This window comes from Sus scrofa, chromosome 7 (genome assembly GCF_000003025.6).
Source record: "Sus scrofa isolate TJ Tabasco breed Duroc chromosome 7, Sscrofa11.1, whole genome shotgun sequence".
NCBI lineage: Eukaryota > Metazoa > Chordata > Mammalia > Artiodactyla > Suidae > Sus > Sus scrofa.
The window spans coordinates 64,483,732-64,510,806 of record NC_010449.5 but is presented as its reverse complement, the minus strand read 5'-3'; the positions used below and the strand labels follow the sequence as shown (position 1 = coordinate 64,510,806).

At 45.6% G+C, this 27,075-nt stretch overlaps 1 protein-coding gene and 1 long non-coding RNA gene across 2 annotated transcripts; one reads left to right on the top strand and one right to left on the bottom strand.

Moving 5' to 3' along the window:
* On the bottom strand, positions 53-2,688 carry NFKBIA (NFKB inhibitor alpha). The gene is made up of 6 exons (NM_001005150.1): positions 2,462-2,688; positions 1,779-1,887; positions 1,217-1,427; positions 839-927; positions 460-720; positions 53-100 (listed from the first exon to the last, which is right to left on the bottom strand). Exons 1-6 carry the CDS (start codon positions 2,686-2,688, stop codon positions 53-55), a joined length of 945 nt encoding a protein of 314 aa, NP_001005150.1.
* On the top strand, positions 1,894-27,075 carry LOC110261573. Its single transcript, XR_002345861.1, has 3 exons — positions 1,894-2,243; positions 25,979-26,091; positions 26,899-27,075. It is a non-coding gene; the product is annotated as an uncharacterized LOC110261573 (long non-coding RNA).

Here is a 27,075-nt window from a genome sequence, read left to right as displayed (position 1 = left end):
TTGATTTTGTACAAATGTACAAGTCCATGGTCTTTTAGACACTTTCCAAAGCTCATAACGTCAGGCGCTGGCCTCCAAGCACGCAGTCGTCATAGGGCAGCTAAAAGGGGAAAGAAAGGCATGTTAAACTTCCAGAACTTTGCCAAAGGTGCTGGGGTGATGGCAAGGGCTGCTACTGGAAATAACGCAAGTATTCTTGGACTCCGTTCCCTCTAACCCGAATCTGAATTAACTTCCTGGGCTGAAGTTTTCCTTTAAGGATCCTCTCCTTCAAAAAGAGCAAAAAAGCAAAAGAAAACCCCAGACCATAATCCTCCCCCTAAACCTACTCTTAGGACACTGCTTATGCTCCCTAATTTGAGATCCTCATTATGTTGAGACCCTCAGGAAAAGGAGGAGCTCTAGGGGTCCGAGAGCATTGCTTTTTGCAGACCCGTGAACAAGGTCATTGGGACTCACCTCATCCTCTGTGAACTCTGACTCCGTGTCATAGCTCTCCTCATCCTCGCTCTCTGGAAGCATCTGGAGGTTTTCTAGGGTCAGCTGGCCCAGCTGCTGCTGTATCCGAGTGCTTGGGCGGCCCCAGGTGAGCTGGTACGGGGAGTAGCCCTGGTAGGTGACTCTGTTGACATCAGCCCCACACTTCAACAAGAGCGACACCAGGTCGGGATTCTGCAGGTCCACCGCAAGATGCAGGGCGGTTCGGCCATTGCAGGGCTCCTGAAACCAAAAGGAATTTGAGATGCTTATGGCTGAGTCTGAGGTTTCTGCTAGCAGCAAGAGCATGTGATCTTATTGAGGGCTGAATGCCCTCCATCTGTAGGCTTGAAGCACCCACCTGAGCGTTGACATCAGCACCCAAAGACACCAACAGCTCCACAATGCCCAGGTAGCCATGGATCGAGGCTAAGTGCAGACATGTGTGGCCTAGAGTACCAAAAGTAACAAAATATAAGCACTTGTTGCCACCCTCACTTCTCAGAACTTTCACCTATTCTTTTAAGGGAGGAGGTCTTCTGAATTTGAAGAACCCAGACTCTGGGTTCTGAATGGACTTTAGTAAGGCATCAAATGCATACATGTTTTACTAAGACCTTGATGCATACATGTTTTCTCAGCCTTTCACGTGTTGAGAGTTTACACCTTGCCTTAAGTCGGCCCACCTCTCCCTTGTCTGTGTCACGTGCCCTCTGATGCATAGGGCAGCCAGACTTACCATTGTAGTTGGTGGCCTGCAGAATGGAGTGGAGGTGCTGGGTCCCGCGGGGCTGAGTCAGGACTCCCACACTGGCCAGGCAGCCCTGCTCACAGGCAAGGTGTAGAGGGGTATTTCCTCGAAAGTCTCGGAGCTCAGGATCACAGCCAGCTTCCAGAAGTGCCTCAGCGATTTCTGGCTGGTTGGTGATCACCGCCAAGTGGAGTGGAGTCTACCAACAGAAGAGGGACAGAAAGGATAAGCCATGGATCAAACCCACAATCCATGTTCCCCTTGAACCCTAGAGATATCCTGGTTGTGCGTGCCGCTCCTCCCAGACAGATACAAGGGGTTAAGGAAACAGACGGGAGACCCCAGGTGGGCTTCATAAAAGCCTCACCAAATCAATGGGATTTTTCCTTCCTCTCTAGGATGTTGGCTGATTCAGATGTAAAAGCTCAGGGCGGATCATGACTAGGGGCAGTTAATTGGGAAATCATTGGAAATAACTGTGCTAGATCCAGCTCCATCAAGGGGTCAGAGAGGCAGAACCCAAGAGGCACGGGGCGGGCAAGCAGCGCACCTGCTGCAGGTTGTTCTGGAAGTTAAGAAAAGCCAGATCTCCCTTCACTTGGCGGACCACTTCCATGGTCAGTGCCTTCTCTTCATGGATGATGGCCAAGTGCAGGAACCTGAGGGGAAGAGAGGGAAAACCCCCAGGGCTGGTGAGTGCACTGCGTGGGGCCCAGGGAGGCACAGCCCGCAGGGGATTGCGCAAGCCCGGGGTTTCTGGAGGCCGAGGCCGCGGTGTTTTCCGCGAGGTTATTATGAGCTGAGTGTTCCTGGCAGGCACCCAGGGACTTTCCGCCCCCCCCCCCTCCCCAGGCGGCGGGCGCCGGCCAGACCGCCCCGCCCTCCCGCCGGGCCGGAACGCCCTGTACTTCCCCTCCCGCCCGCCAGCGGGGCAGAAACTCCCGCCCCCCCTTATGCAAGCGGGGACTTCGCGTCCCCGTGGCCGCCCCGCCCCCGGCCGAGGGGACCCGCAAAGGTGGGTGAGGGGTGGGAGGTGTGCACGGCTGCAAGGTAGAGCCGCGGGACCACGGCCCCAATCCCCGATCCCCGGCTCCCACGCGCAACCGTGCACCTTTGCACAGCCTCGGGGTCCGTGCACGAACCCCGATTCGCGGCCGCAGCGCGGGCCCCGCACCTCCGGCTGCAGGCCCAGCGCCCCCACCCGGCCCCGCCACCCGGGCCCGCGACACTTACGAGTCTCCGTCCTCGGTGAGCTGCTGCTTCCAGGGCTCGGCGCCGCGGGGCGCCTCCTGCGGCTCGAGGCGGATCTCGCGCAGCTCCTTCACCATCTGCTCGTACTCCTCGTCCTTCATGGAGTCCAGGCCGCTGTCGTGGCGGTCATCCAGTAGCCGCTCCTTCTTGAGCGCGTCCCGGGGCCCCTCCATGGCCCACTCCTGGCCGGGCTCTGCGGGCTGGAACATGGCGCGATGAGGGCTTGGGCGCTGCTCCCTAGGTGCGCGGGCCACAGGCTGCGCGGCGCGCTGGCTGCTCGCGGTGGCTCGGGCGGGCGGGACGATGGCCTCGGACTGTTGTGGGCTCGGCAGCGCCGCCGCGGCGCCCTATAAACGCTGGCAGGGGATTTCTCCTGGGCGGGGTCAAGCTCGGGGAATTTCCAAGCCAGTCAGACCAGAAAAGAGAACTGGCCTCGTCCTCTGCTGGGGGAAAAAGAAGCCTAAACCCCGCGCCCGGGTTCATCAGAGAAACTCCCTGCGATGAGCCACTGGGGTCATGTACAGGGAACTTTTTAATGCACGCTGAGTGGCTGGAAAGTCCTCCCGACCCGGCCCCCTCCCCCGGTACTTCCCTGCAGCCTGCAGTCAGTAATCCTGGCCCTCTGCATGGAACCTTATTTTCCCTGGGGTTTCCCACGATCGATTTGATTTGGGGTCGTCGGCTGCTAAGATCCCAAGGATGGAGAACTGCTGGTTTGCTGACCTGCCGATGCTTTCCTTTTTTTTTTTTTTTTTTTTTTTTAATCTCTTGAAAATGGGAGTGGAAATGTTGGCTGGATCTAGGGATTCACTTCCCTAAACTCCTGGGGAAGGACACACTGAGGGTGGAAGGTCGCCGGCTGCCTCTGCGTTCCTACCAAAGACCAGGCTCCTGGCAGTGCAGGGACATAAACCTCCCCCTCCCTCAAGCCCCCCTCAGGTAGAAGTCGTGAAAGCTTTAGCATTAACAGCGTAAATGCTTAGAGAACCCTCAAATCATTTCCTCGGTATGAACAGTCCTGTTGACTGGGGGAGGAGCAAGCACTCTGCCCTGGATGCTGGAAAATGCTGGATATGACTGGGCTATTTTTCAGGGAAAGCAAGGTGTTAATTTTTATAGCAAAGGTTGTAGATACTTTGCAGTGACAAAATAATTACTGAGGTCGTGTTCCTCCATTTGCACTGTGCTGCTGCAGAGAACCTACTTGTGGGGGCCGCTTTCTAGAAGCATTTGGAGAAGGTGGCTAAAGAATGGGTTGAGTAGTATTTTACCCAAGATTGGGCCTTAAAGATGGCTAAGAAAGTAGTTGCCAGGCATACTGCAGGAGGCTCAGGGCAGCCCCAAGGTGGCCTTCATCCTGCCCCTGCTGGCTTCTTGGGGGACAAAGGAGGGGGCAGCAGTTGGACCTGTCCATGCCATATGGGTAGCTACTCCAGGTTCACCATGTCCAGGTCTCAGCTGCAGAAACAGAAGTATGCTCTCTGCCCCATCCCCACCTCCTAGCCAATGAAAGGAATGCATTCATCTACTTCTAGAAATGGTCCAGGCCCTAATAAAGCAACTTGGATCAGACTTTTTCAGAAGGCACCCCAGGAAGCTTTTATAGTTTTGCAGAGATTTCTCGTGATTGTTGCAATCATCTTCAACTTGACTGGCCATGCACCAACCAATCCTTTTCCTCTCCTCATCTCCCCCTCCCCAATACCCCCACCTCTGATATCTGAATGTAGGGATGACAGACAGAATATGAGGGACAAAATAAAATCAAGAAAGAAATCTTTGGGGTAGTAACGATCACATAATAAAATGAAAACTGTCCAGGGAGAGACTCTGTATGTCTTTGTAGGCATTTGATAGACAAATACATCATTATTAGGCAAGGTGGCATGTGACGCTAAGTAGGAGATCTCACTTCCCAGCTCCACCCTTAATGAGCTGCACATTAGTTGAATGAATTAGCTACCTTTGCTATGGGGTACCTTCTTTTATAATAACAAGGTTGGATTTAATGATATTTAGATTTTTTTCCAGATTAAAAATGGTATTACTTGGAGTTCCTGTCGTGGCTCAGAGTAAACGAGTCTGACTAGCATCCTTGAGGAGGCAGGTTTGATCCCTGGCTTTAATCAAGGGGGCTAAGGATCTGGCGTTGCTATGAGCTGTGGTATAGGTCACAGATGCCGCTTGGATCTGGTGTTTCTGTGGCTGTGGCATAAGCTGACGGCCACACCTCCTGGGAACCTCCTTATGCTATGGGTGCAGCCCTAGAAAAAAGACCCCCCCCAAATGGTATTAATTGACCATGAATACTTGTATAACTTTGCTTAAGGGTGACCATGTCTCTTGGAAATATCATAGGATAAATTTTTAGAAAGACTCCAGTACTTTCTGCAACACATTCTGTTCTCAGAACTCATCTTGCAAGGAACAGTTCTGACTTTCCTAAAAAGAAACTGAAATGCAGAGAAATTTACCTAGGCATCCCAGAGCAGTTCATCTCATTTCTATCCCAGCATATTAATCATTTAGCCAAAGAGGTCATGGTATTAATATTTTTGAAAACACTTTGTGAAAGTGCGACTGAATACACTCTGATTTGGAAGATAATGCAAACTATTCCAATTGTTGGATAAAATAGAATATCTGGGGATACTCCCATCTGTTAAAAAAAAATAAACTATACACACACACACACACACACACCACACACAGAAATATCAAACTCTAAGTGCCCCCACTTACAAATACCTTAGAAGAGGATTATTAGCTGCAGGTTTAAAAATGATCATTGAACAAATAATCATGCAGAAGTCAAAAGTATCTCAGGAATGTGTCTTTGCTCCTCCTGTGACAGCTTTCTGTTGCTGCAGGCCTTGGGGAACTGGTGATCTTTATTCCTGATTGTTTAGTGTGACACCTAGTGGTAAGAGTCAAGATTTGTCATGGTGCTTTGGAAATCTGGGGAGGTGCTGAGCCTGGATGACGGGTCCCTATGGTGGGGATTCCCAAGGAGGTACCTTTTGTTTTTCTGCAGCCTGGGAGACAGTTTTGAGTAATGTGCTCCAATAGGTTTTCTCTCTATCATATGCTCTGTATGGTTTGAATCAACAAACATGACGACTTTGGAGATGGAGAACATGCTTGGAAATCAGAAAGCACGAACAGATGGAGCAGAGGAAGACAGAAAAACTGATTTGGGGTTTAAAAAGATCTTTGTAGACTCTTGTGCACTTAAGGGTTCTCCCCACCTGGTTCTCAAACATTTGAGCAAATCTGGACCGTTTCAAAGATGTTAAAGTCTGTTAATGTCATTTGGCTTTGGAGTTCCTGTCATGGCACAGTGGAAACAACCCAACTAGGAACCATGAGGTTGCGGGTCCGATCTCTGCCCTTGCTCAGTGGGTTAAGGATCTGGTGTTGCTGTGAGCTGTGGTGTAGGTTGCAGTCGCGCCTTGGATCTGGCGTGGCTGTGGCTGTGGCTGTGGCCAGCAGCTCTAGCTCCAATTGGACCCCTAGCCTGGGAACCTCCATATGCCCCAGGTGCGTCCCTAAAAAAAAATGTCTTTTGGCTTTATTTTCTTTTTAATGCAGAAGGTAAAGGAATGATTAAATTAACCTCAGAGCCACCCAAGATGCAGCCATAGGGAAGGAGAGGATGGCCAGTGATGCTCGCCTGATTCACAGTGGCCAGGAGCACCATCAGGGCCCAGTGTGGCTGCAGGCCTTTGCTGTGCTCTTCCTGGGTGGGAGGTGCACAGTGTGGACTGAACTTTCTGCCTGACATGTCCTGTGGCCTGGCAGCGTGGAGATGTTTCTATAACTTCAGCCACGTGGTCCAACACATTTGGCTTTTTTCTCTTCTTTTTCTTTTCTTTTCTTTTCTTTTTTTTTTTTTTTTAGGGCCGCACCTCAGCGTATGGAGATTCCCAGGCTAGGGGTCGAATCAGAGCATAGCTGCTGGTCTACGCCACAGCCACAACAACGCCACAACAATGCCAGATCCGAGCCATGTCTGCAAACTACACCACATCTCATGGCAACGCAGATCCTTAACCCACTGAGACCAGGGATCGAACCCACAACCTCATGGTTCCTAGTCGGATTCGTTTCTGCTAGGCCACGACAGGAACTCCAGAAATTCTAAATTTATATTCTGCCTCCAACCCCAGGCTCAGTCTTCTTTCTTCCTGTGCTGATTACCAACTGCCTCATCACCTGCCTCAGAACCTGGGGGTCCAACCTCTGGCTCTTTCCCAACAGAAAAGTAGCAGTCATGGAGTTCCGTCGTGGCTCAGTGGTTAACGAATCTGACTAGGGACCATGAGGTTGTGGGGTCGATCCTTGGCCTCGCTCAGTGAGTTAAGGATCCAGTGTCACCATGAGCTGTGGTGTAGGTTGCAGATGTGGCTCGGAGCTCATGTTGCTCTGGCTGTGGTGTAGGCCGGTGCCTATAGCTCCGATTTGACCCCTAGCCTGGGAACCTCCGTATGCTGCGGAAACGGCCCTAGAAAAGGAAAAAAAAAAAACTTCGATGACTTCAGGGTTTCTTTTGTTATAAATTCTGCAGTCTAATAGGGAACCAAGTTTTTGACTCAAATACCTTTCCTTAAGGGCCAGGACATCTTCACAGTTGAGCGATGCTGGCTGTGCGAGTCTGAGAGGGAGTAATGGCATCTATGACTGAGAGAATGTGTCTCTCACACTCAGACAATTTTTATTTGCCAAGCAGCACTTGGAGTTCAGCACAGATATCCCATTGTTAGAGAAAAACCATCAGCAAATGGATTTTGATGTGAAAAATTTCAAAATTTAAAGTGTTGCATAGAACCCCACAAAGTGTATTCCTGCATCTTTGGGCTAAATCAAGTCTGCAGGCCCCGAGTTTACAACCTCTTTTTTGGCCAAGGTCTGATGTTTTTGTGGTGCTCTGGGGAGGTCCCCCAACTTCGGCTCCCTTGGCATTGCGGGGTCTCAGCTCCTCTGCAACCTGAGGTTGAGGGTGGAGTGTGTCTGTCTAGGAAGTGCCATCTGTCCTGCAGGCAGGGCTGGCATCGCTAAGCCTGGAAAAGAGCATTCTCCCTCCCCCTAAAGAACTTGACCACACTGTGCTGTAAAGTAAGTGTAACAAGTTCAAAAAAGTTCTCCTTTTTTTCCTTAAAAAGACTGAGTTTCCTAAAAACTCAGATGCTGGAGTTCCCATCGTGGCGCAGTGGTTAACGAATCCGACTAGGAACCATGAAGTGGCGGGTCTGGTCCCTGGCCTTGCTCAGTGGGTTAAGGATCCAGTGTTGCCATGAGCTGTGGTGTAGGTCGCAGACGCGGCTTGGATCTGGTGTTGCTGTGGCTCTGGCGTAGGCCGGCGGCTATGGCTCCGATTAGACCCCTAGCCTGGGAACCTCCATATGCCGAGGGAAGCAGCCCTAGAAAAGGCAAAAAGACAAAACAAAACAAAACAAACCTCACATGCTTTCAATAAATATCTCTTTCAGGTGTTCCTGCTGAGCAAGTGCCTCAACCACGAGCTCAGCCTGCCTGTTGGGTGACTTGCTGCTCCCAGGGAGGGAGGCAGCCTGCACGTGGCCAGAATTCCTGGCTCTTTCTTTTTGCTGTTTGTTGGCAGTAACCGAATCATAGCTATAGGTGTGAGGGTTCATGGTCTCTTGTGTTCAGGGAGGACTAGTTGGATTTGGAAATGGGTGGAGGCTTAAGAGTACATTGCTTCCCCTGCATGCCAGTATGTTTGTTATTTTAAAAGATTTTTATGTTTATTTATTTATTTTGTCTTGTCTTTTTAGGGCCGCACCCGTGGCATATGGAGGTTCCCAGGATAGAGGTCGAATTGGAGCTACAGCTGCCAGCCTACGCCAGAGCCACAGCAACACCAGATCCGAGCCACATCTGTGACCTACACCACAGCTCTCGGCAACTCCAATCCTTAATCCACTGAGGGAGGCCAGGGATGGAAGCGACATCCTCGTGGATACTAGTCGGGTTTGTTGGGTTTGTTAACCACTGAGCCACAACGGGAACTCCTAAATTTATTTTTTAATTGAAGTATCGTGGGTTAACAATATTGTGTTAGTTTCAGGTGTACAGCAAAGTGGTTCAGTCATGCATTATATATATATATATATATTTTTTTTTTTTCTTTTCCAGATTCTTTTCCCTTCTAGGTTATTACAGAATATTATGCTATACAGTAGGTCCTTGTTGGTTATCTCTCATTTGCTGTTTTTGTCTCGGGTGTAAATTCAGTCTGAGTTCAGTCAGGGTACGAGGAGACTTAACAGCAGGGTGCTTCCACACAAAAGCCTGCGATTTGGCAGGATGTGGGACATACCTAAGAGGAGGTCCCTGCTCTTGGGCATTATAATCAGGTGACGGGCTCATGATCCCTCAGTGTCAGAGGCAAAAGCCATCACCAAAAACTGTATAGCGATGTGGACATTTTTTTTCTCTTCTGTGGTCTGAGGTCTTGGGAATGGTTTAGGACAAAGGTAAACAGAATCATAGCTGCATCGTAGATAATCACAGCAGAATCACAGATTCACTTCAACTTATACCTAGAGTGAAGATTTCAGAACCTTGATCCTCACCCTTCTTTTGTAAGCACCAAGATAATGTCTTTCCCAAACCTCCTTTTAGCCCTTCTGTTCTCTGGAGTAGAGCCCCACATTACTTGGATAAGTGTTAAAAAATGAGACATGTCCTGGAGTCTTATCTTTGAGGTTGTTAATGGAGGGTACTGAAAAAAAATTGACTCTTGAACGTTCTCAGGTTTTTTTTAACTTTTAATTTTTAAATTGAAGTATAGCTGATTTATACTATTGTGTTAGTTTCAGGTGTATAGCAAAGTGATTCAGAAATACGTATATTTTATTTATATATTTGAGATTATTTTCTGTTACAGATACTGCAAAATATTGAATATTGTTCCCTGTATTATACAGCAAATCCTTGTTGCTTATCTCTTTCATATGTAGTAATGTGTATCTATTAATCCCTTACTCTTAGGATGATTTTTAAATGCTGACAGCAAATGAGAGACTGAGTAAGAAAGGTCACAGACAGAAGCCAGGGGCGGGACAAAGGGGGAAATTGGCATGGAACATTTTTCCTTTGTTACCAGGTCTCGGCTGTCAGAGTCAAGTCCCATGACTGTGACAAAGGCCCTCTGGATAAGTCACTCAGCTTGGCTCTGAAATGCTCATTTCCTATATCCCACGGCTGTTTATATAGGCCACAGTTCGGGGATTATTTTACCAAGGACACCGATATTTTCAGAAAATGAAGTCAATTCGTGTGTCATTAAATCCTACATTCATTGACTGAAACGAGAGGCTGGGGGAATGCGGGTGGGCGTGGGTGCAGGTCTTGGTAAGTGATCTATATGGACATGATGATGGAAAGAGGGCAGGGAAGCATGGGTACAAACTGGTCACAAGGGCTCAGATCCACCTCCACCCCAGGTGGCCAGGGCATCAGCATAGGGAGGTCGAGGGAAGGATGAGGATTCACAGGAGAGAGAGGAGGCTACACTACAGGCAGGAGCAGGGAGTAAAAGGAGTTGGATAGGGAGCCACAGTGGAATTTTCCATCAGGAAAGGCAGACTCCAGACACGACGCGCCCAATATGGATGGTACTGTCTGCAGCGACATCTTCAGGCCATCTGTGGAATAACTTCTCCGAGGAATCATGTTCTTAAGGAGTGGATTTCAGGAAAGTTGAGGGAGGAGGTACCCTGAGACTGGATATTAGGTGTGACTGCAGTGCATCATTTATCACAACCCCGGGGGAAAGCTGTGGGTGTTCCCTCTCTTGAAATCCCGATAACTGTTCAGTTCATCCTACTTTGGAAATAACTCTAGCCCATCCTCTTCCATTTCCACTGCCCTCACTTTAGTGCAGGTCCTGTTTCACTATAGTAGCTTCTCAGTGTTTTACACATTTATTGAACACTTAGCAGGGCTGGCACTTGATATGCTTTATCCTATTTAGTCTTCATAATTATTCTCTTGGATGAGTATCATTATCTGTTTTGAAAGGAATTTGAGCCTCAGAAATTTTAAGTCACTCACTCAGAAGCCCAACGCCAACATTCACGCCCATTGCCCTGTGTTGCCTCTCCCCTTGTTCTCTCCTTACTCTGATAGCAAGACTTGATTGTTCCTATTTAAAAGTTTTCAGGAGTTCTCCTGTGGTGCAGTAGGTTAAGGATCCAGTGTTGTCATTGCAGTGGTTTGGGTTGCTGCTGTGGCGAGGGTTTGCTCCCTGGCCTGGGAACTTCTCCATGCCACAGGTGCAGCCAAAAGAATTTTTTCCCCAAAGATATTGGCACAAATTATATGTTGTATTTTCTATAGTATTAAAAATATACGAAGTTGCTATTGTGGCTCAACAGTAATAAACCCAACTAGTCTCTATGAGGACGCAGGTTCATTCCTTGGCTTTGCTCAGTGGGTTAAGGATCCGGCATTGCCATGAGTTGTGGTTGCAGACACAGCTTAGATCTGGCATGGCTGTGGCTGTGGTGTAGCCGATAAATATATGCCATATGGTTTAAAAAACGTGTTTTAAAAATTCAAGTGGTATCAAAGGGTTACAATTACACAATTAAATCTTCTTTCACTAATACACACTTTTGTCTGTTATTTCCTGTAACAGAACTCTAGTGACCCACCGTGACCTGCAGGACAGATTCTGAATTCCTCAGATAGCATTTATAGTCCCCGAGAGTCAGAATCCACCCAGTCTGGCCCCCCTCGTCCCCATTTCTCCCCAGCTCCATCACTGCTTCAGCAGCCCTGGCCTTTGCTGGGCCATGTCCTCTGCTCTCTTTCTCTGCCTGGGTACTGACTTCTTTCCACTTCCTTGCCAGGACCTGTCCTTTCCTCTCTCCCTGTCCCTGAAATACTCTGCCTTCTTTTGAATCTTTCTAATTCATATGGCCTGGCTTGCACATTGGGCCTGAGGTCACAGGTTGCCTTAGATTGCTTAGTGATGGCCCAGTGTCCCCTTTTGACTCTAGTTAGACACAAGGATGGGGGCAGGAATGGACACTGCTCGGGGGAGAGGACAAAAATCTATTTCTTCCGAGTCTCTCTGCTCCAGTTCGGTGTTTGAGGTGGAGTATCCTCTTTGCTTCAGACCTAATGTAATTGTTCTTTGACTCTTCTTCTCTGATAATACCTCACTCTTCATCCAATCAACTCTTCTCTATCTAGACATTAGCTCAGAGCTCATCTCATTTTCCAAAGGAAGAAGGCACTGAGGAGGAAAGGCTATTAGGAGGACAGGAGGTCAAAGCAGGGCCACCATAGAACTCAACCCATCCAGGGATGGAAGCATTAATAAGAGGAGTCAAGCGATTATAAATAGACCTAGATCGTGCCCCCTTCTCTTTTTTCCTCTCTGCTGCCTGAGAGTTAACCTCTGGGCTGGGGCCCAGGGTAAGAAGGCAGACGACTCCTCCTCAGAACCTTCAGTGCAGAGATAGATGAGGTCCTGGAGGCTTGCTTATGACTTGATCCAGCTCCCCAGGACAAGGGAGCAACAGGGAAGTTGGGGCAGAAGCTCTAGTTGGAGAAACAGATAAGCATTTGCCTAGAGCATCCCCTGTGTCGAAGATCCTTCGGCGACACAGAATGAGGGGAAGGAGGCTGAATGGGAATCAGTCTGATTGATTGAGAGGTCACCCAGCAGGGCGACACCTCACTAGAATGCCCATCAATGTGCTGCAAGGCTGAAGGCCCACGCACACATGGCTGGCTGGACCCACTGGAGGAATCTTGGTCCTTCCATGGTGATGTTTCAGAAGCAGCGGCATTTCAACACAAAAATCATACCTCTAGAGCTTGACCTAGTTTAACAAAGCATACATCAACTAACATTATCAGCATTTAAAACAAAAAGCCCGGAGTTCCCGTCATAGCTCAGCGGAAATGAATCTGACCAGCATCCATGAGGAGGCAGATTCATCCCTGGCCTAGCTCAGTGGGTTAAGGATCCGGCGTTGCCGTGAGCTGTGGTGTAGGTCACAGATGTGGCTCAGATCCTGTGTTGCTGTGGCTGTGGTGTTCTGATTCGGCCCCTAGCCTGGGATCCTCCACATGCTGCGGGTGCAGGCCTCAAAAGACAAAAAATAAATAAATAAATAAAACAAGCCCATTGGCATACCAAGAATGATATATGATGCTCAGGCAACTTTTAGAACAATTCATTTTCCAGATGAGTTTTCTTTCTTTCTTTTCCTTCCTTCCTTCCCTCTTTCTTTCTTTCTCTCTCTTTCTTTTTCTTTCTTTCTTTCTTTCTTTCTTTCTTTCTTTCTTTCTTTCTCTCTTTCTCTCTTTCTCTCTTTCTCTCTTTCTCTCTTTCTTTCTCTTTTGGCTTTTTAGGGCTGTACCCATGGCACATGGAATTTCCCAGGCTAGGGGGTCAAATCAGAACTGCAGCTACCGGCCAACACCACAGCCAAGGTAACTTGGAATCTGAGCCATCTCTGTGACCTACACCATGGCTTACAGCAATGCCAGATCCTTAACCCACTGAGAAAGGCCAGAGATTGAACCTGCATCCTCATGGATCCTAGTCAGGTTCGTTAACTGCTGAGCCATGAAGGGAACTCCCCTGGATAAGTTTTCTTAAAAAGGAAATCAGAGAGGAGTTTAAATTATCCAGTGCAAGCTCCAAGTCTCATAGTCTGATCACAAAGAACTTCATCCAAATAACATGACATCTAGGAGTTCCCTGGTGGCCCAGCGGGTTAAGTTTCTGTCATTGTCACTGCTGTGGTTTGGGTTGCTGCTGTGGAATGGGTTTGATCCCTGGCCTGGGGACCTCTGCATGCGTGGGTATGGCTAGAAAAAAAATAACATGACATCTGAACATATACTCAATTGTTTTACAAAAGTAGCACAGGAAGGCTATTAGATGCGTTAGAAGTCAGGGCAACTTGGCAACTTTCCGCTGTTAAAGGTTTTACCTTCTCACTTCAGGTCTTTATTCTCACTTCAAGTCTAGCAATTGTCAGGCCAATCCGGGGTGATTCATATTGGCAACAGCAGGATTGAAAATTAACATAGAGCTGTATGCGAGGGGTGCTGTCTGTAGAGGGTTGAACTGAGGCTAAAAATAGGTGGGGGTTCCTGGGGAAGGCTCCTTCGTGGCCACAGGCACCACAAGAGGAAAACTCACAGGGGAAATCTGCCCACAAGAGAGGACAAAAGCCCCCGCCTCTGTCACCCCTTTTGCCCCACAGGAAAAGCTCAAGGTGACAATGAATTTGGTGCTTTCAAAATGTCACAGCTCCCACACAGACAGGCTCGCCTTCCTCCCCACTCCAGACCTCCAATCAGAGGCTTGCTCTCTGGGTAAATTCACTTTCTTAGTTTCTGCTGCAGGATCAAGCATAGAGGTCTGTCCCTAATTGCCTGGAGCTGTGTTTAGTTAAAAGGACTAAAGGGAATGCCACATATGGTTTTACATGGCTATTACGAAAAAAGGAATCTCTAGAGAAAAAGGTATTACATATAGAGAAAAAATAAACATTAATTTTTCAAGCTTTTATTAAGCACTTACTTTGTGCCAGGCACTGCTGTGGTCTGAAGGTACAAAGAAAAGAAAATAAGCTCCTGGCTCCTAGGGGACTTATACACTGGTGGGGGAATAGGGGACTTGTACACTGGTGGGGAAATAATGAGGTAATGGAAAGATTCTAGTAAGGAATGATAAATGCTGAGACTGAAGTAAGAATAAGAGAACTCTGGAAGTTCCCTGGTGGCCCAGCAGTTAAGGATTTGGCTTTGTCACTGCAGTGGCTCCAGTTGCTTTCAGGTTCAGTCCCTGTCTTGGGAAGTTCCATATGCCTTGGCGTGTGGCAAAGAAAAAGAAAGAAAGAAGAGGACAAGGTGCTCTGGGGACATAGAACAGGGGAAGCCAAGGCTGCATGGAAGGATTGGCCAGGACAGCTTTCTTTAACAATTTGAAATATAGCTGCAGTACAGTATTGTATAAGTGACAGGTGTGCAAAATAGTGATTCACAATGTTTAAAGGTTATGCTCCATTTATAGTTATTGTAAAACATTGCTATATGCCCTGAGTTGTACAGTCTATCCTTACCTCATTTGTTTTGTGCACAATAGTTTGGACCTCTTGGTCCCCTACCCCCATGTTGCCCTTCCCCTCGTCCCTTTCCCCCTGGTAACCACTAGTTTATTCTCTATATCAGTGAATCTGTTTCTTTGTTGTTGTTGTTATACTCACTAGTTTGTTGTATGTTTTAGATTCTGCATGTAAATGATATCATACAGTATTTGTCTTTCTCTGTCTGACTTACTTCACTTAGCATAAGAACCCTCCAAGTCCATTCATGTTGTTGCAAATGGCAAAATTTAATTCTTTTTTATGGCTGACTAGTCCATTTTATGGCATATATATGTGTATATATAATACTATTACATGTCATATTATATGTGATATGTACATATACACATACACTTATACACACATATCACGTCTTCTTTATTCATTCATCTGTTGATGGACACTTAGGTTGCTTCCATATCTTGGCTTTTGTAAATAATGCTGCTGTGAATACTGAGGTGCATGTATATTTTTTGAGTTGGTGTTTTTGTTCCTTTCAGATATATGCGCAGAAGTGGAATTGCTGGGACATATGGCAGTTCAAGTTTTAGGTTTTCTTTGGCCATGCCTGTGTCACGCAGAAGTTCCCGGGTTGGGGATCGAACCTGCACCACAGCAGTGACTCGAGTCACAGCAGTGATAATGGTAGATCCTTAACCACTAGGCCACCAGGGAACTTCCCAGTTTTTAGTTTTTTTGGAGGAAACTCCGTACTGTTTTCCACAGTGGATGCACCCATTTGCATTCCCACCAGTAGTGCACAAAGTTTCCCTTTTCTTCACATCCTCACCAAAGTTTGTTATTTATGTTCTTCTTTTTTTTTTCCTGGTTGCATCTGTGGCAGGTCAAAGTTCCCAGGCCAGGGATCTAACCTGTGGCATAGCAGCAACCAGAGCCATGCAGTGACAATGCTGGATCCTTAACATCTAGGCCACCGGGGAATTCCTATCTGTATTCTTTTTGATGATGACCATTCTGACAGATGTGAGGTGATAAAGGGCAGCTTTAAGGGACAAGTAGGAGTCAGAAAAAGGGGAGGAAGGACATACCAGGAGAAGGTGGAGTCCGTGGCAAAGCCCGAGGGTGTGGAACAAGCAGTTGCAGGTGGCTTGGTATGCGGTGGGGGGAGATGAGGGTATCAGGTGGAAGGAGATGAAGCAGGGACAGGTTGACCAAACAAACAAGTTGGACTGGTGCCTTGAGAGCCATGGTGAGCCTCTAGAATACACTGGTGAGGGATGTTACGTGGTGTGCTTCGGAAGACAGTGTGGCAAGTAGACTGGATGGCGGATTACATGCAGTGACTGGAAAGCGAGGAGGAAAGGTGGCCAAAGAGTTCCAAGAACAAGGATCTACAGATCTTTGTGACTGGAGGTGAGGGAGGGAAGGGGGAAAGGTAGGAGCTATCGGTTTTGAGGGCCCAAAACCGATAGCTCTGTTCTAGACCCTCTTCTGGGCATGGGAGATACAGTCCCAAACTCTGCCCTCACAGAGCTTACATTGTGCAGGAGACCCAAACACACTGAATAAATAAGTCAAATGTAGAAGACAATAGTCAGAGAGTTTCTGTTGTGGGTCAGCAGAAACAAACCTGACTGGTATCCATGAGGATGCGGGTTCGATCCCTGACCTCAGTGGATTAAGGAATCCGAGTTGCCGTGAGCTGTGGTATAGGTCACAGATGTAGCTGGGATCTGACATTGCTGTGGCTGTGGCCGTGGGGTGAGCTGGCAGCTGCAGCTCTGATTTGACCCCCTAGCCTGAGAATTGCATATGCCATGGGTGTGGCCCTAAAAAAAAAAAAGAAAAAAAAGAATACATTAGTGAGAGTACTTAGGGGAAAAATAAATCAGAGAAAGCAGTAGAAATGTCAAGACAGGAGGACACACTGACATTTTAAGTAGGGTGGCTGGGAAGGTGAGAGGGCAACACTGAAGAAAAGACCTAAAGGAAGGGAGAGCTGAGGGCGTGGACAATGTTCAGTAGGTGCAAAGGTCCTGAGGTGGGTGCACTCTTGGAGGAGCAGCAGGGAGTCAGGGTGGGTGAAGTGGGGTGAGTCAGGGGAAGAGTAATAGGAAATGAAGTCAGAGATCCCAGAAAGCCAGGTCAATGCTGGGCTCTTAGGAGTGGGTTTGGAACATTTAGGAAGTTCCTCCCCAAAACGTCACTCTGCTTCTCTGGTACTAAACTGTACTATCTGCTTGTGAGGGAATATTAGGTCCCAAATACTCTCCCGATACTGAAAGCTGCTAGAAATTGTCTCCACCAAGTGGCTAAGGAGTTTGCTCAGCTGCCTGTTTCCCCCTACCCCCAAACTGAATACAGACCAGGCTGGAGAGACAGACCTCGGAGGAAATGTGTTTTTCTCTGACCACCTTTTCTGTGTGTAAGTGCATATCTCGCCCTCCCCTTCCTCATCTATGCCCTGCCCCCACCCAACCTTTTCACTCAGTGCTGAAAGAATTGCCCTGGCAACATCTGCCACATTTTTTCTGTATTACAAATAACATTGTCTGTGCTTCTGGGAAAAAAGGACCCCACCCATATGAGTCGTGGGCAGTGGCTCAGACTTTCAGTTTGTCAGCCTACATTCTTTTTATGGTTGAGAGTTTTGGGTCCTGGCCCACCCCACAGCCACCTGTACTGGGGGCGGGGAAGACTCACTAACACGTTAAAGGACAGATGAGAATGTTTGTTGCTCTGGAAGGTGACAGAATTTATATTCAAACACATAGCAGGCAAACTACTAGGCTTGACGGATCATGATCCTAATAAAAAATTTTGCATTTTCTTCTGTTCTCACCTACACAGTTGGACCTGGAATAGAATTGAATCTGGGGCAGAGCAAAGTGTTTGAGTGTTGTCTGTGGGGCTAGGTCCTGCCCCAAAACATAGGGCTAAAAAGATGCAGTCCTGGGCTTTAGGAGATTATATCCTAGGTCTCTGAGAATGGAGGGAGATTTATGAGAATTAATGTTTTCCCATTGGTACATGAGAAATTAGCTCTAGCAGAACAAAGTGAATTCTAAGCTTCCCTCACAATTTGGTTTTGAGTCTTCAGAGACCACATTGGTTTCCTTGAGTACAATACAGTTTTGAAGTCGCATTGGCGAATTGTCAAGGTATCTGTGGGGGAAAAATTATAAAGCATGGGATTTAAAAACAAGTTTTAGAAGTTTCCTGGTGGTCTAGAGGTCAGAACTCTGTGCTTTTACTGCTGCGGCCCGGGTTCAATCCCTGGTCTGCCACTGCACATGGGGGGCGGTGGGGGGAGGCAAATTTTTTTTTTTAAAGTTTGCCCTGCTGAGTTTTTTTTCTTTCCATGGATTCTAGGCGCTTAGTGGCCCACACAGGGTAGAGGGTGAGTTTCTGGAGGTGAGTTCCCCATCTCTCTAGAGCAGGCCCTCTGTCCCACCCAGAAAAATATACCACTCATGGGCCACTCCAGGAGCCTAGGCAATTGGTCCTGCTGGGGGCTCTTTGGGGTAGGGACTTTTTTTTTTTTTTTTTTTTTGAGCCTTAGAATCTTAAATCGTGGGGACCTAAGTGATCTTTAAAGGTCATTCAGCACAACTACTCTTTACATTTAAAGCCTGTTTCAATATTCTCACCAAGTCATCGAGCAACTTTGGTAAAATACCTCTAGTGTTTGGACTTAGGAATGATGCTAGGTGAGAGGGGAGACCCCCAGTTCCACTTACTAGAAAGGCCTTTGTGCTGGAGGTGAGTTTTGATGTGGTTAATCTGCTCGGTTCAAATGTAGTTCAGCTCAATTGAAAGTGAGGAAAAGGAAACTTGGCTAATGCCTCTTTTCTTTTGCCAAACGAAACAGTGTTGTGGATGGAGACTCAAGGGTATCTTTTTGGAAAACAGCTAAATGGCAAACACCCTACACTCGTGTTTCCCTTCTAATTAAAAAACAATCCCAAATGCCAGACCACAAAACAGCAAAATGCTTCACAGTGCCCCCACCCCAATAAGCCGTTGTGCCTTGTTTCCACCAACAAAAACAAATTTTATGGCCCAGTCTTTACATGAATCACTCCGTGGAAATGGTAGCAAATGCAATCACCCCAGACAGCTGCAATTATCTAAATGTCTCCCTATTAGCCATTTGAATGGTTGAAGCCTTATAATCAAATCAGTGAATGCTAATTGAAATCTAATAGAGCCAACATCCATGTGATTAGGTATCAGAATTTGATTCCAATATTGTTAAATTACAGACAAGGCCTATCAAGCCACATAAAAATAAATTTTAGAACCTCAATGGCAAAAGGAGATGGATTCTTTCAATAAACAGGGATCAAACTGGAATTGGTTTGCACTGTGTCACCGCCACCTACCGGGACTTTGTGGAACTGCAGAGACAATTTTCCCTTGAAAGTGGGGCCCAGCTCTGTTTTCCTCATCAAAGAGCTAGGTTTCCTGACAATCAGGCAAGAGAAACTGCCCACGTTTTGTAATTCTGTGGCTAAATGTGATAAGCGACCGTGGAGAATATTAATAATGATTATCTCTGGAAGAAGTAGCCAAGAAGATCACAGCTGGGAGGGTGTATGTTGGCGAGAACTAGAAGTTGGCTGGCCCAGGTAGGATCTGAAAAGGGTGTGCTGCCAATGAATGGCTGGAGACATGAGCCTTAACACTCCCCATGTCCCAGCTGACTCCATCCCCCCACCCCCACCCCCAGTATCTGCTACTAGAAGATCCACTTACTGTTTGTATTACTTCTGGAATAAATTACATGTACTGAATCTCTACTGTGTTACGAACACAGTCTCAAAAATCCTGTTGAGTAATGGTAATATAAAATGTGGTCCCTTCCTCAGGGAGTTTATGAGTTCTCTGAAGAGGTTAAAGAAAAATACATGATGTCTTACAATAGTAATTAAGAACTGATTTTTGTCAAAAGAATGCTTGGGACATAAATTTTTTTTATTGAAGTATAGTTAATTTACAATGTTGTGTTTCAGGTGTATGGCGAAATGATTCATTTGTATATATGCATATATATAATATATCAATATATATACATATATGCTTTCCATTATAGGTTATTGTACGATACTGAGTATAGTGTCCTGTGCTCTTCAGTAGGTCCTTGCTGTTTGCCAATTTTGTATAGTAGTGTGTATACATTAATCCCAGACTCCTCATTTTCTCTCCCCTCCACCCTGGTTCCTCTTTGGTAACCATAAGGTGGATAGAAAAGTTTTGAAGCTTTGCACATATGAGATGCCTTTATTCTATGTTCATGCTGGAGACAATACACCTGGATAAAGTATACATTTCTCTCACTCGGTGAGTGCATAGGGAAACTTGACTGTAAAATATATGTCCCAGGAATTTGAAAGGTAGTGGAGGGATGGTAACTTATTTACTGATTACATAGAAACTTAAGGTCTCTATATGTGCATGCTGAATTTGGCCTGAATTAGCCCTGACTTTTTTCAAACTTTTAAAATTGTAAAATGCACATAAGGTAAAAAAATGACTGTCTTAACCACGTGTAAGTAACAACTTGGTATGAATTATATTCATATTGTTGAGCAATCATCCATCCCCAGAACTCTTTTCTTCTTGCAAAACTGAAACTCCACACCCATTAAACAATGAATCCTTATTTTCCCCTCCCCCAGCCCCTGGCAACCACCATTCTACTTTCTGTCTCTATGATTAGAGACAGAAAGTAGAATGGTGCCTCCTACAGATAGAATCACACAGTATTAGGCTTTTTGTGATGGACCTACTTCCCTTAGCATAATGTACTCAAGGTTCATCCATGTTGTAGCATGTATCAGCATTTCCTTCCTTTTTAAGGCCGAAAAATGTTCTCCTGTATGCATAGACCACATTTTTGCTTATTTATTCATCTGTTCATGGACCTTTGGCTTGTTTCCATAATTGAGCTATTGCGAATAATACTGCTGTGAATGTGAATGTACAGCTATATCTTTGCTTGTTTGTTTGTTTGTTTTGCTTTCTAGGGCTGCACCTGTGGCATATGGGAGTTCCCAGGCTAGGGGTCTAATCGAGATTTGACCCGATCTGACCCGTAGCCTGGGAACTCCCATATGCCACAGATTTGGCCCTTAAAAGGGGGGGGGGGAAGGGTTTTTTGTGGGGGGTGGGGGAAGTACCAAATTGCTTTATTTGTATGAATGGTACAAAAGAACTTGAGTTGGAGTTTCCGTGGTGGCACAGCAGAACGTAATCCAACTAGGAACCATGAGGTTGTGCGTTCTATTCCTGGCCTCGCTCAGTGGGTTAAGGATCTGGCATTGCTGTGGCTGTGGTATAGGCTGGCAGCTACAGCTCCTAATAGACCCCTAGCCTGGGAACCTCCATATGCCTTGGGTGTGGCCTGAAAAGGACAAAACAACAACAAGAACTTCAGTTGATGTTACAACTTCTAGAAAATGTAAAGATAACCCCAACATGCAGGCACTGTCTTGGTGACCAGCGATGTCACCTAAAGGATCTGGTTAGCCAGTCTCAGCCTTAGCTCTCATTATCACCGTCTCCCTGGGTGTGCTTGTCAAAGAGATACTCTTCCATGCCAGATTCAGAGCCCCATCTTGTGCAAATCAGTTCTGTGGTCCCCACTTCCTTGCATTTCCCCTGCTCATTCAGGTCATGAGTCTCAGTGAAGTCCACACTGGAGGTTGTTTTTGTCAGTGGCCACTATGTGCAGCTCCAGGAGTGACTGATTCACACTTTCCAAGTGTAAGACACACACTCTTGCATCAGCCCTCTGTCCACGTCCTCATGATCTGGTTTCTTGATATCGTAGAGGAAGACTTGGTTACCTCGTTGGTTCTGCAGCGTCATCAGTTTCTCAGGGTGCTCCCTTTCCTCTTGAGATTGGCGAAGAAACTATTTGGCAAAATTCTTCAAAGCTACCTCATTGTAGTCACAATAGGAGGAAATGGATAAGTAGAGGTAGGAGGTGTAAGGCTCCAGGTTGATCTGGCAACTGATGGTGGCCACTGAATCCCAGTGATAGTTCTGGCCCATCAGTGAGGAACCTTGGTGGTCAGGGCAGGCAACTGGGCAGTGGGGGCCTGGGGGCAGTCTGAGAGCACTGTGAGGAGGGGGTGGAGGGCTGGCTCTGGGCACCAGCAGGCATGGGCGAAGCAGGAAGCCATGGTTGAAAGTGTCCTTTGATGCACACAAGTTTTTAATTTTCACAAAGTCCAACTTGTCTATGTTTTCTTTTGTTGCTTGTGTCTTCAGGGTCCTAGCCAAGAATTCATTGCCAAATCCAATGTTGTAAAGCTTTTGCTGTGTTCTTCTAAGAGTGTAATGATTAGGTCTTATGTTTAGTTCTGTGATCTATTTAGAGTTAATTTATATATATGGTCTTTAGGGAAGAGTCCATCCACCTTCATTTTTTTAACATGTTGCTATCTGATTTGCCCAGCACCATTTGTTGAAAAGAATGTTCTTTCCTGGTTGAATGGTCTTGGCATCCTTGTTGCAAGTTAACTGACTATTTATGCAAGGGTTTATTTCTAGCTATCTATTCTATTCTGTTCATCTGTATGTCTGTCTTATGCCAGTACCACACTGTTTGATAACTATTGCTTTGTGGTAAGTTCTGTAATGAGGAAGTATTCCTGAAGGGGAAGGCTCTTGTTTCACAGAAGGAATTCACAGAAGGAATTCAGAAGTGAGATGGAAGTTGAGAAAGTAAAGTAAGGCCACATTTAAGTGAGAGATACACCTCTTAAGGAGAGGTGGGCAGAGAGGCAAGCAGTTGCCCTGTGTTTCTTTGTGTTATAAGAGCCATATAATTGCATTGGCAGAGTAGTCACTAGGAAGGAAGGGTTTGGGGGGGTCCTATTCCCTGACTTTCATTCCAGCTACACCTTCCTGAAGGTTCAAGAAGGGATTTTTGTCCTTATTTAGCTTTGCTTGGAAGTGTCATGATGTCAGTGCATGATGGGTGGTACTTATCTGCAAGGCTAATTTTATTGTAAGGAGAGCATAATGAACAACAGGTTACATTTTTATTTTTTATTTTTTTGCTTTTTCGGGCCGAACCCCTGGCATATGGAGGTTCCCAGGCTAGGGGTCTAATCGGAGCTACAACTGCTGGCCTACACCACAGCAACAGCAATGCAGGATCCAAGCTGTATCTGCGACCTACACCACAGCTCACAGCAACACCAGATCCTTAACCCACTGAGCAAGGCCAGGGATCAAACCCAAGTCTTCATGGTTGCTAGTCAGGTTCATTAACCATTGAGCCATGATGGGAACTCCCTTATAATCTTTTTTATTTACATAGACTCACAGTACTGTCCCCACTTTCATTTATTTTAGTAATTTGTGTCGTCTCTCCTTTTTCCCAGTCATTCTAGCTAAAGGTTTAGAAATTTTGTTGATGTTTTGAACAAAAAGAAGTGATTTTTGGTTTCATTGATTTTCCACTATTTTTCCTATTCTTTATTAAATTTATCTCTGCTCTAATCTTTATTATTTCCTTCCTTCTGCTAGCTTTGGGTTTATTTGTTTTTTCTTTTTCTAGTTTCATAAGTTGTAAAGTTAGATGATGATGATGGTGATTTTGGCCACACCTTTGACACGTGAAAGCTGCCATAGTAACTTGAGCCACAGCAGTGATGACGCCGGATACTTAATCTGTTGAGCCATCAGGAACTCCTAAAGTTGGATTCTTGATTTGGGATCTTTCTTCTTTTTTAATGTGGGTGCTAATAATTATAAATGTCACCCTTTCACTTTGGCTATCTTCCATAAGTTTTGGTATGTTGTGTTTTCATTTTCATTAGCTTCTAAGCATTATTTAATGGCCTTGTGATTTCTTCTTTGATTCATTGGTTATTTAAGAGTGTGTTAATTTCTACACATTTAATTTCTACTAATTTCCAGTTTTCCTTCCGTTCTTGATTTCCAACTTTATCTTGTTATGGTCTTCTTTCAGTTCTTTGAACATCTTTAAGACAGTTTTTAAACAATGCTTTATTAATAGGTCTGCCATCTGGGACAGTTTTGTTGGGTTTTTTTTTGTTTGTTTGTTTGAATGGGCCAACATTCCTGTTTCTTTGCATACTTTGGCTTGTTTTTTATTTTTGAAAACACGAACATTTGAATCTAATGATATGGTGACTCTGGAAATCAGATTCTCTCCCTTCCCTAGGGTTTTCTGACTTTTGGTTTTGTTTTGTTCTGTTCTATTATTTTATTTTATTTTAATTGCTGTAGGCATCTCTGGCAAGGATCAGACTGAGGTGTATATAGACTTACTCTTCTAGGGTCTCTTTTGAGCCTGTGCCTTTTCCTGGGCGTGTGTGGTGACTTTCTAATTTCTCCTGTATATACCGTTGCTTTTTTTTTTTTTTTGGTCTTTTTGCCATTTCTTGGGCCGCTCCCGCGGCATATGGAGGTTCCCAGGCTAGGGGTCGAATCGGAGCTGTACCCATTGGCCTACGCCGGAGCCACAGCAATGCCAGATCCGAGCCGCGTCTGCAACCTATACCACAGCTCATGGCAACACCGGATCCTTAACCCACTGAGCAAGGGCAGGGCTTGAACCTGCAACCTCATGGTTCCTAGTCGGATTCGTTAACCACTGCGCCACGACGGGAACTCCTATACCGTTGCTTTTGAATGTCCTAGTATTTTATGTCTGGTTCCCAAAATAGGGAAAAGAGGAAAATAAAGTGTGTGGAAGGGGAGGGGGTCATTCCTTTAAATCTCATGGAAGTTTCTTAAGTCAGATGGGGAGAAGCTTTTAATAATGCAGGGCGTGCAGTGCAACAATGGCTGCCCATCTTTGTGCCTGCACTTCTATAATTAGCGACAGCAATTAGTGATTAGGGCATAGATCCCTCGTATTTGCAGGACAAGATCCCTATTGTACACCGTACTTCCCACTGTGTGCAAGCTTATCCAGGAATGCAAGCACAAGTACCTGCCATGGGGCTGGTGGATGGGGAATAGTTAGACTGTGCTATGCTGAGAGTTGAAATGGACCAAAATAGCTTCCTGGAAGTTGCAAATCTTCAAGAGACTCCAGAGATACAAAAGAGTTGTATCAGACAGATTTTGCCAGTGCAGTTGTCCTGGTGGAGAGACAAGTTCCTGGTGCTTATCTACCGTCTTCCCAGAATCCTCTCTTCAGCTTTGATTTTTTAAAAATGGTAATGTTCTATCCCATAGGACATATTCTAAAACCGCACCAAAATTTTAAGAGCAAAGCAGTAATATAAACATATAAGTGAAAAAGTTTGGAATTGGTAGGAAAGGAAAAGAAAGGTCATATGAAGTGATAATGAAAGAGGATTTCAGTGCCAGCATGATGGCTTGTGGTAGGAGGAACAACACCCTCCTGTCCCCCAGGGTGTCCATGTCCTAGTTCCCAGATCCTGTAAAAATCTGAGACTACCTGATAAAGGGGAATTAAGTTTGCAGATGGAATTAAAGTTGCCAATCAGATGGTCTTGAGACAGGGAGAGCACCTGAGTTATCCAGGTGGATATAACATAATCACAGGTTTCCTTATCAATGGAAGAGGGAGGCAGAAGAGAGAGAACCTAGAGAAAGGCAGTGTGAAGGGACTCAGGCTGATGTTGCTGGCTTTGCAGGTAGAGGGATGGAGCCATAAGCCAAGGAATAAAGGTGCCTGTAGAAGCTGGAAAGAGGTGAGGAAAGGGGTTCTCCTCTGGAGCCTCCACAAGGAACACAGACCTGCCGACACTTGATTTTAGCCCAGTGAGACTCATTTTGGACTGCTGACTCCCAGCACGGTTCGATAATACACTTGGATTTTTGAAGCCACTACATTGGTGGTAATTTGTCCTGGTAGCAATAGGAAAACTAAAAATGGATGGACAGGAAGGGAAGCTGAAGATGAGCCAGGTAAAGATTCAGGCACTCTTATGCAGGGGCAAAAGCAGTAGACACGAATTAGAAGACCACTTGAGGTTCCCAGGTTCTGCCAGTTACCACCCGTGTGACCCAGATCAGGTGACTTAGCCTTTCTGTGTCACTGTGTCTTAATCTATAAAAAGCAATAGGAACAACACTTCCTTACACGGCTGTTGGAGGGTAACATGAGGTAATCTATGTAAGCCCTTAGCACAGTGCCTTTGGGAAATCCCAGGGTGAGCCCTGCTTCTGTTATTATTACCACTGCCCCAGCTATTATTTTTCCTCCCAGTGATTTGGTGTTTCTTTTAAAAATTATCTGTATGACATATGCGTATTTAGCCAAAATTCACTTTCTGTGTGTAATAATAGATTAAAAGTACATTAGAATTTTGTATTCAGCAAGGTGTTATTTAGGAGAACATCCAGTTAAACCTACCCTCCTCTAATCCCATTTCAGGTGAGGTGACTCTGGCACAGCAGATGGCAGGTCTTGTCCTCCAGAGGGTCAGACCAGACCACTTCAGTGGAAGCAGTTATTCTCGAAACCCCGATTGGCAACTCCAGCTCCAGGTTAGTGAAATTACATTGGCTGCTTATGAATCACGCTTATCAGGTACCAATTTAAAGTGTGGCTCTTTTATTATGTTTTTTTGGAGTGATTCAGAATATTGTAGATCTATAGGATATTAAATATGGCTCTAATCTTGGCAATGGAGGATTTTCCCAATATAATTTTTTAACTTGGAAGTCAGTCATTTTGTATTGCATATACAATTCATACATTTCTACATAATCTAGGCTTTTAACGTGAAATAATTTTGTGCTCAGAAAAGTTGCAAAAATACTCGAGAGAGTTCTCTTGTATCCTTCACTCAGCTTCCTCCAATGATAACATTGTCAAAACCAGCAAATTGATGCTGGTACAATGCTGGCAGTAGGAAACTAGCAAGTTTTCTCAGATCTCACAGTTCTTACAAGTACTGGTGTTTTTGTTTTTTGTTTTTTTTCTCTATGGTACTATGAAATTTTATCAAATGTATAGATTTGTCTAACCTCTGCCACAATCAGGTTACAGAACTGTTCCGTTCTCACAGAGAAACACCCTTGTATCACCCCTTATAATCGCACCTTCCTCTTAATACCAACCCCTGATCTGTTCTCCATCACTGCCATTTTGAGAATGTGATATAAATGGAATTATACATTATGTAAACTTTTGAGATTGGCATTTTTCATTTGGTATAAAGCTCCTGAGACCTATTCAGGGTGTTGTGTTTGTTAATAGTCTGCTTCTTTTTTTTATTAATGAGTAATATTCTATTATATGAGCGTTCCACAGTTTATCTCTCTACTCAATGAAGGATACTTGGGTTTCAGGTCTTTGGCTCCTACAAATAAACCTGCTATCGGCATATCTGGGAGATACTGGGGCCATAAAATAAAGTGAATATTGCAATAAAGCAAGTCATATGCATTTTTTGCTTTTCCAGTGTATCTAAAAGTTATGTTTACACTATACTGTAATCTATTAAGTGTGCAATGTCTAAAATAATA

Coding starts and splice junctions, on each gene's coding strand:
- NFKBIA (NM_001005150.1), bottom strand. CDS start 2,688: ATGTTCCAGCCCGCAGAGCCCGGCCAGGAGTGGGCCATGGAGGGGCCC. Junction 1,888..2,461: donor CTCACCGAGGACGGAGACTC/GTAAGTGTCGCG, acceptor TCTTCCCCTCAG/GTTCCTGCACTTGGCCATCA. Junction 1,428..1,778: donor TCCAGAACAACCTGCAGCAG/GTGCGCTGCTTG, acceptor TTCTGTTGGTAG/ACTCCACTCCACTTGGCGGT.